We start from the raw sequence: 12,513 nt of genomic DNA, 5'->3' as shown, positions 1-12,513 counted from the left end.
GTAGCTGCTGAACTGAACAATTGAATAAAATCCCATTAACTCAATATTGAACGATTTCACTGTTATTTCCTTAAATTATTGAGAGATGTAAAAGAGTCCTTTGAAGTGTATTATTTTTCTAAACTGAATAATTTCATGACAAAGAAAAGATTTTAAAGAGATCATGCACCAAATTGCATTTATATTGCAAATCTGTTCTAAGTGATAAAAAGCTGCTAATACATCTGATGAAAGAGCCTTCAATCCTAACTGTGGTCTGGTATGGCTTCTTCCGAGGCCAGGAATTTGAGCCTGGAATGCTAGGCTTTACAAGGGAATTGCTAACTCAGCTGTAGTTATAAAGCATTGCCTGTACTGGGTAATTGTTCCTCCCTGGTTTTTATTCTGTCTTATGTGTGGACTCTGCTGTGGATTATGGTGACTAATGGTAATATAACACAATTCAATTTCATTGTGAAATGATTTTCTTGTTAACTTTATTTTTACTGTAGCACAAGCTGGAAGGTGCCTTGTTGGCCTTGGGGCAGTTCCAGCATGCCCTGGATGAGTTACTGGCATGGCTGACACATACAGAAGACTTGCTGAATGAACAGAAACCTGTGGGTGGAGACCCCAAGGCTATTGAAATTGAACTTGCCAAACATCATGTATGTAATTATAAACAATATTAACCAAAATGTTCTGTTGATATTTATCTTTGGGATGAGTCGTCTAGTAAAACTTCACATTTGATAAATAATTCTCTACATATACTTTCAAGATGCAGATTATAGCTGAAATGAAGGCTTAGAATAAGTAATATCTTTCCTCCTACTCCTCCACATTCCTTCCTTTCTTGCATATGCTATGCAAGTGGCATAGGTTTTAGCCAAAAATAAACAGCTTACCCTAGACTCCACCTCTAATCACCTTTCTTTGACCTAGGGAATTTAAAACCTGAACCGCCCTGCAGCAATAAACTCCTTGATTAGTGCTATTTAAGCCAGGTCTCACAAACTGCATGACTCTTGCATATCTTTGGTTCTTTCTTCCCTCTCAGAAAATAGTGATTTGTTCTGAATTCTGCAAAATTGTGTGTCAGTTGGGTTCAGCTAAGATGGAAAATGTCTCTCCAAAAGTCTGTGCAAACTTCCATAATTTTCTCCATGTTACTTGCAGCATAGGATTAAGGGGTTTTTTGTTTGTTTGTTTGCTCTAGTATTTTTACTGATCATTGTTATTTTGAAGCCCATGGAAGAATGATTCTGCTATGCCTTTATTTTTAGAACATCTCCTAGGAGTAAGAGATTTTCCCTGCCTCAGCGTGTAGCTCTGTGCTCATCATAACAATGTGTTCTTTCTAGGCTTGAAGATTTCAATCTAACCTTATAATTCCTCTCCCTTTGAATCTGCCATTTAATTTTTGGCCTGCATATGATGTAAAAAGCACTCAGAGTCCATTTTGGATTTTGAGAGAATTGATTGAAATTGACAGTACACAGATAATTAAAGTATTTTCATTGTCTGTGTTAATGCAGCTATGCAGCTTGTGAAAGCTTTTGGGTGGTCAGTTGGAACTTGAACAGAATACAGTATCTACATACCCTATGCGACTATTGTTATAAACTGACCCTTTTAAAACAAAGTAAATAAAATTACAAAACCAGGTTCTGCTCCACAAGCCTTTTATATTCTTATCGAACGGAAGTGTTTTACTAGTGAAGAAGCATCGAGACATCATTTGTGTCTGTGCTGGAGGAGTTCAGCAAACACATGAATGAATCTACTTCCTTTTCATAATACAGAGTTTATAGGTTAGAAAGTTCACACAGTAGTGCATCCTGTGGTAGCCTGTAAAAACATCCACCTCTTGAATAACTTTGGAAAGAATGGACCTTGTTCTTAGTGAGTCTCAGCAGGAAGGAAGGGATAAGATGCATCTGCTTCTTTGAATACCTTTTTTCACCCTGTTAGGAAAACAAAATAATCTGATTCTTAGCTTAGAAGAATTAAAGTAAATGTGATGTGTATTTTGTATTCAAGGTCTACTTGTGACTTGCTATTTTGTATTGTGCTCCACATAGTTTATTTTTAAGTTTCTTTTTATTTAGCTTTGTACTTTTTCCATATGGTAGTACTTTGATGGTGGTGAGTTTCAGTCAGACCCCATGGAAGATAGCAATCATAAACTCGAATTTCTTAGACAGAGTTTACCATTCTCTTCCCAACCATTTTGTGTATTTCTTTTTCTGTTCTATATTAAAGCTTTTTTTGCCCTGCCCTCCATCCTTCTGAAAACAGCATTTTTTCCCTAAATGTACCTTTTGCCTTTTATGGTTTGTACTGTGGTTGGTGATAAGAGGTTTTCCAGCAGATGGAGGAGGTCTTTTGGTGTTAGTAGTCCAGCCATCCCCCAGCTTTTAGCACAGGTCAAGTGTCCTGGTAGCCTGACATAATGTGAAAGGAGTTGTAGCCGTGAAATGCACAAGAAGACATTGTGGCAGCTGAGTTGTTGTATAGCACAGCAGGCTCATAGTATGCAAAGAAAAATCCTGTTAAAGGAAAGTATATAATAAATTTTAAAAGTGAAGAAATAATTATATTCTAGCCTGACTAGAAACCTTTGATAATATCAGAAATATATGCTTTCAGAAGGAATATATTATTTTTTTCCAAGATACAAAAATAAACTTCAGTATTTTGTCAGAATGGTTACTGTCAAAATTGTTAGTGCATTTGATTGAAGAGGTCTAAGAGCTTTAATTTCTGATCCCTGTGCTAGTTTAACTATTGTCTTGTCTTTGGACTACAACTGGCTCAATCACTCTGAGTGCCTTCATTCAGTAACGTACCAATATGACCATGCTGTGTTACAATTGTAGGTGCTACAAAATGATGTTTTTGCTCATCAGTCTACGGTGGAAGCTGTTAAAAAAGCAGGAAATGACCTGATTGAATCAAGTGCTGTTGAAGAAGCAAGTAATTTACGGAGCAAGTTGGAACTCCTGAATCAGCGCTGGCAAAACTTGTTGGAAAAAACAGAGCAAAGGAAACAGCAGCTGGATAGTGCCTTGATCCAGGTGAACAGGAAATGATCAAATATAGAGATAACTCAGAAAAAGTGTCTTTTACATGAAATACACAGATACATGTATTAGAAGTTGGCCTAAATCAAAACCATTATGCAGACGCTCCTGAATCTGGAGAAAGTTTGAATCCAGCTGTATTTTCCACAGCTGGACATTGTCTCTTACAGTGCTGATATAAGACTTCAGCTTTTGGTCTACATGTTTGTGAAGGGTGAAATTTCTGTATAGGTGTATTACTCAAGGAAAACCTTGGTATCACAGTAGTTATTTTGACTACTTTTATGATTTCTGTGGTTCTTGTTCTTTAGATTGGATTGAGCTAGTTTGTTTGTTTGCTTTTTCCTTTTTTTCTTTCTTTAATTTCCTTTGATTATTACAAATACCTGATTAAACCAGTTGCCAATCTGCTCATGCATTTTCTCTAAAATGATGTGGTATAATTTAGGCTCAAGGTTTCCATGGTGAAGTTGAGGATCTGCAGCAATGGCTGACAGAAACTGAACGTCAGCTGTTGGCATCAAAACCTGTTGGAGGCTTACCAGAAACAGCAAGAGAGCAGCTTAATGCACATATGGTAAGTATCAGTATTAGAATGCTTTGCAAATTGCATTTCAGGACTAGCTATCTTTTAAGAGTGTTTTTTGTAAATACAGAGTGTGTTCTATATATCACAAGGTCTGTACAGTGTCTTAAAGAAATTTAATAGCCTTCAAAACAACACTGTTACTTACAGTATAGTTTAGTAGCCTGTTGGGATATGCCCGAAGCTGAACCATAGTTCAGCTAAAGTGTTGAGACAAATAAAAACACTTTTTCATCTTTACAAAAGTTGTTTGCTGATTTTTCAGTGATTCCTATTCTTCTTTTCCATTCTGACCCCATAACTAAATCTATGATTTTTCTAAAGTTTGAAGATGAACGTAAAAATGGCCCACATTTACTGAACCTTGACTTCAGAGACTTGATCCTTTATTCCTTATCTAACCAAAGCTGACAGTAAAGTCATCAGTAGCATAGAAGATGGACTACTGGCTCGTAGGGGCTGTGATTTGATTAGAAATGGCAAGCTGGCCAGGATGACTGAATTATTCCCTTTCTTTCTCTTTTAAGAAACATTCTGTCAATTTGTCTGCTCCCATAGAATGATAGAGTTTAAAAAAAAGACAACTAAACTTGAGCTCTTACCTCTAAAGAAGGTGGTTCTTACTGCTCCATTTGTGTAAAATCATGTGTTATTAGGCCAGGATATAGACCCAAACTGGTGATCTGAACCTCTGAATTCCTGGCTCAGATCTAAAAGTGATACTTACTGACCTGTCCTTGAACAGGAATATGCCTGACTTGACACTTCCAATTAGAATGCTGAATTGTCATGTTAAAAATCAGATTTTTTTTTTAAAAGATCATTGCTCACCCATACGGGGCACTTTTTTCCCTCTGTGTAACGTATCTCTTAAGCCCAAAAAATGTTTGTTTTGGGCTCTTGTCCTGAGAGTCAGAGGAAAAAGTACTTTTCTTCTTATTTGCAAGCTACTTATTCATCTCCTTGTGAAGGTGTTCCTCATTTGTGAGTCTGCAGCAGCTTCGTTGGTACATTTTGATTTGTCTGTTACCAACACTGAACATGTCTTTTTTGAGTCAGAGGGATGCATGGGAGCTCCCAGACTTTTGCTAGCTTACCTTTAACATTATTAAAAAAGCATAATTATTAGAATAGTTTACAGGTACAGCTTTCTTTTAACATCTGAAATACTTTCAGTGCTCATGCCTGTCAAGTGAAGGAAGATACCAACAATGTACAATAAATCAGCCCTCCCAAGCTGTCCCACCCACTTTTGAAGGGTATTGGATAGGTCTGGACTTCCAGCACACTGTGTAATGCTGACACTTTTTGTGTTTTGGCTACAGATGGACTTTAAACCAACCAACTTGTAGCAACTCTTCTTCAATAAGTGCATAGTACTTACTTTGCCAGTCTTTGAATCTCAGAGAAGAGATTGACAGACAATACCAGTTTTCATTTCCTGAGGAACTGTGTCCCTCATTTGGCTTTTTATGAATTACATGTGTTTCCTTTATTAGTCTTAATCATACCTGCTAAATGTTGGGGGAGGAATAAATATTATACTGGTATTTATAAAGAGTATTGAATTTCTACCTTATTGTTTCTGGTCCTTTCTTCATTTAGGAACTTTGTGCTGCCTTTGAGGCCAAAGAAGAGACATACAAGTGTCTAATGCAGAAAGGCCAGCAGATGCTTGCAAGATGCCCAGAGTCTGCTGAAACAAACGTTGAGCAGGACATAAATAACTTAAAAGAAAAGTGGGAATCCGTGCAAACAAAACTCAGTGAAAGAAAAGTAAATGTTTTTACATAAAAATAGAAGTGTAAATAGTGCATTTGAGTGTGTTAATGATCAGTGCTTTTATGGATGCATACTTGCCTGAGTTTTTACATTTAAAATCAGTTGTAGAGACTGGTGTAATTCAGTAATATGTTTAGGAAATACTGGGGAAAATAAGATTCAAGAAGTTAATTATCCATAACTGGGGAGGAGTATGGTGAGAATGGCACAAGTCTGTTCCATAGAAATATATTAACTGATACTGTTAATGCTCATTTGGTAGGACTAGGGTTTTTTTGGGTTTTATTGCAGTAATCATAGACATGAGAGACTGAATGATCCTTCAAGTTTATCTCCCCCTCAGTACAGAATTGCTGTGTTAATTTTCCTAGTTTTTAGCCATTTTTTCTTAAAATTCCCAAACACTTGGCCTTTTACCAGTTACTTCAAGTGACTACCTTCTGTTCTAACAGATCAATAGCAGGATTTCACTGATAAGCAACATACGTTTTCTTGTTATTAATTTCACGTGGCTTTCATTCCTTCACGAAATACAGTCCACTTGTTCTAACTCAATCAAACAAAAAGAATACCCATGATTGCAAGCAGACAAACTCTCAGTACAGCACTCATAAGTATAAAGCACAAATATTTAACTCACAACTTAGCTGTATTTTAAAGTTATAACATTGGTGTACCTTAAGGTAATAACCAAGTAAAAATGACAAACTAATTAGTACCCAATACAAGCAACTTCTTGCAGGAGGCTGTAAGGTTGGAGTGCTCAGTGAGGTCAGCAGTGTAAATGTTTGAAAATCTCTGACTGCTGTCTCATGATCAACAAAATTCTGTATCCCAAATTAGTTTCTGTTCGGGCAACCAAACTGACAATTGGACTTTATCAAAAAGAAATGCTCTAGGAAAACTTATTCTTCATTAAGTGCAAAAGAATAAATTTGATGACCTACTTGAGGCTCTTCCAAGTGCACTACCACCTTAGATTTCTGAAATTCTACTGGTTTTGCATTGAACTTGATAAATCCAGATGTCCCATTTGGATTAAGTAGTAGGAAATATGTTCTAATGTGGAAAAATTTATCTTGATACTAGGTGCTGTATTTTCTGTTCATCTGTTGTACGTAATTTTTCTCTAACTCCTGTATCCATCTCCTTGAATATGCTCGAATATGGGCTGTTATTTTAAAACTCAGAAACTTTGAGTTGGAAAAGTGCTTTAAAATGCTAAAGTAAAATGGTTTACTCCAAAGTGCTGAACTAAAATGGTTTCCTTGGCTGAAGCCCCTGCACAATATCAGCTGCTAATAAAGTATGACCTGTCTTTGCAGACCAAACTGGAAGAAGCCCTCAATTTAGCAATGGAGTTCCACAACTCACTTCAAGATTTCATCAACTGGCTTACTCAGGCTGAACAGACTCTAACTGCAGCTTCTCGGCCAAGTCTTATCTTGGACACTGTCTTATTTCAAATTGATGAACACAAGGTATGTAAAGAAACAGATGTGTAATGTTTTTCTCCCACTCTGTGGAGATACTGTAACAATGTCCAAATGAATCCTATAATGCTGGCACTCAGAGAAACATTTCATTTGTTTTAAAATTGTGTTTTGTAGTCTTTCTCACTACATCATTCTTTATCAGACTGCGTTGTTTCAGTGTTTACCCAACACAGAATTCAGTAATTTTTACCCTTTTTTTCCAAGGTTTTTGCCACAGAAGTGAACTCTCATCGAGATCAGGTCATAGAGCTGGACAAAACTGGAACTCATTTGAAATATTTCAGCCAGAAACAGGACGTTGTCCTTATTAAGAATCTGCTGATCAGTGTACAGAGTCGATGGGAAAAAGTAGTCCAACGCTTAGTTGAAAGGGGAAGAGCTTTGGATGATGCAAGGAAAAGAGCCAAACAGGTAATGGGACAAAAGCTGTTATACAGCTCTTTGAACTTAGTTGTAATTGCATCCAGATTCTTGAAGAATATGATGCTTTAAAGCACTTACAAAGCAAGCCTGGGTTTAGTGTAACAGACAGTGTTGAGTTAGTGGAACAATTTCTGTGATTCAATCCCAGAGCACTTCATTTGGGAAGTGAAAGCATCATTTTCAACCCAAGCAGTGACTTCTGTCTGCAGTATAGGATAGTCTGAAAAAAGAAAGTTGCAGTATGGATTCCAGATGTGTATTAGTGCCATCTGTCTTCAAAAAGAAGTTTCATAATCAACCCTCTATATTTTAAAGACTGTGATGAACCCTTTTCACTGATATGTGGGAGTATTCCTTAGCATGTTCTTCTTGGGTCTATGTTGTGTCCTGATTATACTCAACACTTATCACTCAATCTCTTATGTTAGTTACTAAACCAGTATCTTCTGTGTGGTAAGATATCTCAATTTATTTCCTTATAAACCCAGAGAGGTTGTTTTTTGGGGGTAGGGGGCTGTTTTCACAGTTTTCTTTATTTGGGAGGATGCGTGTTTGTGTCCTTAGATACATGTTTCCTTCACTGAGGAACATAAATGATAAGATGCAAAATGTCTGAGAGGAATGTAAGCTGTTTAAATAGCAGCAGGAAGTTCTAGCTCCTTTCTGTTCAAGGGAACATGATCATTCAAGATTTGGTGATGTTCACAGCTAAACCATGTTCCAATGTTCACCACTTCCACCCCTCAGCTCATAGAGCAAGAAGTTCTCTGGGCAACGAATTAGCCCATAAGCCAATCGTGCTTCTTATTTTCCAGCAGTTTTCTCTTGTGCATTCACACACACAGCAGGTCTGCAGTGAGATGGATTTCATCTCAATATGCATTTACAAAGCTGAATACAGTGTTGTTAAGATGAGAGCTGTGTGTGTGGAGTGTGGAAGGAGTACTGAAGGCTACTAGTGTCAAGGCCTAACCACCTGAACAACAGTGTCTTAGATGCCTTGAAAAGTTTCTGAACTAATTTCTTGTGCTTCCATGTGTAGGCAGCCCAGGCAAGAAGAATTTTCAAGAGAGAGAGAAATAACCAGCTTAGAAAAATTAAAACCCAAACGGATGACACTTTGTGAAAGCTGGTTGAATTTTTACTTTTTCCCTGCTTCCTTCCCTGAAGTGCTCTTTTCTTTGAAACAGGAAGGAAGATCAAAAATCTGTTCCTTGCTCATCGAGATAGCATTTGATATAATGAGAGCTTTTAAGAGTGTTACAGGGAACATCTTGGGCAGTCATCCAGACAGAAGTTTTCCCCAGTGATTTACTTCCATGGTCCTATATAAGCAATAGCTAAGGCCTGTTCTTTCTGTATTTACCATCCATTACTAAAGCTGTAGAAATCCAAATGACCAAATATTGACAGCTATTGCCAGTATGTCTCTGACAGATACGTATGATATGTGCACATCCTGTACATTAAAGGTTGTTAACTCACTTGGTGAAAGGAGACTACTACACAGTGGGCACATGGCTAGACCAGTTCTGTTTAAGAGACCAGGGAGAAAAAAACCATCACTTTTTATTTGTTTGCTGGTCTTGGTTGGGGTTTAATGATTTTGGACTGTTTCATGAACCAGTGAATTTTAAAGTCCATGCAAATATGACTTTCCTTTAGTTCCATGAGGCCTGGCATAAACTTATGGAATGGCTGGAAGAATCAGAGAAATCTCTGGACTCAGATCTTGAAATTGCAAATGACCCTGACAAAATAAAGATGCAGCTTGCACAGCATAAGGTGAGTCATGACACACAAAATGCCCAGTGAAATGTAGCTAAGTCTTTTGGCCTTGCACTGTTCAGTCATCAAAGAAAGCAGATTTGTGGCCTCACTGCAATGGGGTGTTTTTTCACATCAAGTTAAATGATGGTGTTTTTACAGGGTGTGAATGAAAAGAACTTTTCACAGTACCTGATATGTGGGGGAATGGTTGAAAATTAAGAGGAAAGAATAGTACAGCAACACGGAAACTTTAAAAAGCAGAATAATACCATTTCAGAATAGGGATCTCTGAAGAGGCTTTCTTTAAGTTGTTAAACCAAACATTTACTGTCCACTTACTTGGGTTGAGATTTTTCTTTTAGTACTTCAGGACAACTTCAAAAGTAAAAAATAATCTTAAGTATTTTGATTGGCAGTTGCTTTTTATGTTAAGTGGAAATATTAATGAAATCTCCTAGAAGATACTGTGACAGTATTAGAGCAAATACTGCCTCCATATTTCTCTTCATTGGATTCAAAATTCTGAAACCATCTTTTCAGAAATTCAGCTGTAAATATGTAAAAATCTCTCTCATTCACTTGGCTTGTCAAACTCGTAAGGACAGTGTAAAGCTCTGTAACTCCATCAAACGCAGTAAAAGCAAAGACAGTAGTCTTTACTTCATTTTGACTGACTTCTTTAAAATGACTAGAATAATATATTATTGAAGATCAAGTGAATGAGAGGTAGAATCTTCAGAGATATTAAGATTTCTCTTGGGACAGTTTCATTAAACACTAGAATCATTTAGTTTTCTATCTTTTGGCATATATTTTCTTTTATGTCAGTTTTATTGTTCTCCATTTACTCCTCTTTTTAAATATTTAAATTAAATATTTAACATTTTAATTTTTTTAATATTCGCAGGGGTTTGCATATCTAATTTTTTCTTTTCACTGTAGCTTCTGGTTGATTGCCCTTACCTCCGACAAACTTTATCATGTATAATAATGACTTCAGTCTGCTTTATTTTTTTTATCATCTCCCAGGTTGCATGATGTGTTGTTTATCAGCCAGGAAAACATTCTCCTTTAATATAGAGAGAGCTGGCATATGGTCAAGCAAAAATAATTTTGCCTGTGTCTGCTGTTAAAAACCTTTAGATAAAACCTACGTTAACATTCTGTTATGCCAACTCTGCAATATCAGTTTGTTTTGGGATTGCTGCTGCTGCCAGAATTTGAAGTTAGTGATCTGAACTGGCAGGGGGGGATCTTGCTGTTACGATAGTCTGAGTCTTACTAATCTTCTAATCCTTTCAGTCCTCTTTTTTCTTTACATATTCAAATTCCTCACAGTACGGTCAGCACTGTGACTTTGCTTTGTGGTTTTCAGGACTCTCTACCTGTGTCCTCATCCCATCTTCAGAAATGTTAAACCTGATAAACTTGATATGTGCTTTATACCTACAGCAGTATGTTTTATGAGACCAAGCTTCCTCAAAATGGACTGTCAGACTCATCACTTCTGTCACTGATTTCTTTTCTTCAGCTTCTTTCATGTAAAAAGCCTGCAGAGCATTACAGCCTGAGTTGCTTGAATCTCATTAAGGAATGGGATGAAACTGGTACAGGCACATAAGGATTGAAACTGGTGATCTGGAGAAAAAAGATGAATGTGTGCGAGAGAGGGAGTTTGGTGAACTTTGTCACTTTAAACTTCAAACACCAGCCTCTCAAGAAATCAACTCAATTGTTTTTTAATGAGTTGTCAAACCTCCCAACACTGCAACGTCCTTCCTTGTATTTTGAGTCTTTTCCTTCCACTCCCACATATACCCTGTGTCTGTCTTTGTCTTTTTTGTCCAGCCTTGAAGATTTCCTTGCTCTATTTAGTTAAGGATTTTGCTGTCCCATCTGAATGTGTGCTGTAAGCAATAATTTGGACTCACTCTTTGCCAGTCGTTACTGCCAAAAAAAAAGTCCCTGAAAAAGAAAAGCCAAGATAATATGTTTTCTTTCTCACTCATATCTAGCATGTTGCCAGGGACTTTTGGGGGTTATTCATGGTCTGTTTATTGGAATTTTTTTCTCATTTTTAGGAGTCAGGAGTGGAAAAACCCGCAGTAGGTCACCCAATTTATTCCTGTGCTAATGCTGAGTGTTCTTACAGAACATTTATATGAATCTGGCTAATTTTATCTCTGTGTGCCCATCTTCCTTAGAAGGAAGGTATCTAGCTGAACAAAAATCTCAGTAATTAACTTTCCTATCTGTCCCTGGCAGCTTAAACCAAAATCTACTCTCAGTTATACCTGAAGTCAAATGAAAGTAGATATGGTTTAGTCTCAGGGAATGAACTAACTGCAATCCTTTGCCATCTTTAAATCTGTTTTTCCTGTATGATCTTTCTGTGGCAGCAATTTATTGTGTTTCCTTGTGCAAACCTAGTAACATTGTGTGGTGTTAAGTAGTTAACAAAATCCATCAAATAAAAGAAGCATAGACATATTGTTTGTATTGAAGCAACTGCTATAAAAAATGGGATATTTTGAAAATTATAGTTATTTTTACAGTAGTCCTAGCTTGACAATTATATTTTTTCTTAAAGTTTGTTTTCTTGTTTTATATGAGGAAAAGGAAAGAATAGTAAGGAAATACAAATATTGCTTCTTTGGTAACAAAAAAACCCAAAAATATTTCATGCTGTATATAAGGGTTTTCTAAAGCAAACTTGTGGTTAATTTTTTTCAACTGATTCCCTGCTAGCACTTCATGTAGGTGTGAAATAAAGCATTTCAAGCATTGCTGCAATTTAAAAGCTGCCTTGTTGGGCTGGTGCTGTCTTTTGCCTGTATTCCTTTATTTAATTATTTACTCTGTCGGTCAGTTAATTCCTGTGTGGTATCAGATGAGCTGTGTTTCCTGTGCTCTCCTGTGTATGTGAAAAGCTTACAGAGGATCTGTGCAAAAGGACCTGGCAGAGCTGGCAGGCACACTCTGCCACTGTCGTTGTCCAAAGTTCTGGGGCACAGAAACCTGCTTGTGATTTTTACTTCTAGCACAGATTGAGTTATTTGGATGTTTCCTGACTGCTGCTTCTGCTCAGAGGTTTCCCAGCTTGTCCATGTTGAGCTAAACCAGAATAACCTTTGTGACTCTTGGGGAGCTCTACAAGTGGCTTGAAATCTTAGTTTGTAAGAATGTAGTGCAAAGAATGCTCAGTTAAAAGTAGCTCCCAAAGTAGCAGTTCTTTCACATCCTTCTGACTGCTAGGCTGAAATTTGGGAATATTATGGTAGGAAACATTGCCCTCACTGGAGGAGGGATTTTCTCAAAGTTGTTCCAATAATCAGAGAGCTACATTTCCAGAGAAGGACAAAAGGCAGGGGTCTGCTACTGTCAAGCCCCA

The 12,513-nt window shown here is 37.1% G+C and overlaps 1 protein-coding gene across 38 annotated transcripts in view; it reads left to right on the top strand.

Annotated features, from left to right (window-relative positions):
* DST (dystonin) overlaps nt 1-12,513 on the top strand; it is a 289,183-nt gene that overhangs the window by 251,673 nt on the left and 24,997 nt on the right. For all 38 annotated transcript variants that reach the window (XM_038134003.1, XM_038134007.1, XM_038134006.1 and 35 more), the window contains 7 exons: nt 492-647; nt 2,862-3,059; nt 3,514-3,642; nt 5,257-5,427; nt 6,759-6,914; nt 7,134-7,340; nt 9,018-9,137. In XM_038134003.1, the coding sequence (XP_037989931.1) occupies nt 492-647; nt 2,862-3,059; nt 3,514-3,642; nt 5,257-5,427; nt 6,759-6,914; nt 7,134-7,340; nt 9,018-9,137 (1,137 nt within the window). The remainder of the gene's footprint in view (nt 1-491; nt 648-2,861; nt 3,060-3,513; nt 3,643-5,256; nt 5,428-6,758; nt 6,915-7,133; nt 7,341-9,017; nt 9,138-12,513) is intronic.

This window comes from Motacilla alba, chromosome 3 (assembly GCF_015832195.1).
Source record: "Motacilla alba alba isolate MOTALB_02 chromosome 3, Motacilla_alba_V1.0_pri, whole genome shotgun sequence".
Lineage (NCBI taxonomy): Eukaryota > Metazoa > Chordata > Aves > Passeriformes > Motacillidae > Motacilla > Motacilla alba.
Note: the sequence above shows the minus strand (reverse complement) of the source record. Positions and strands in the feature narration are given on the sequence as shown.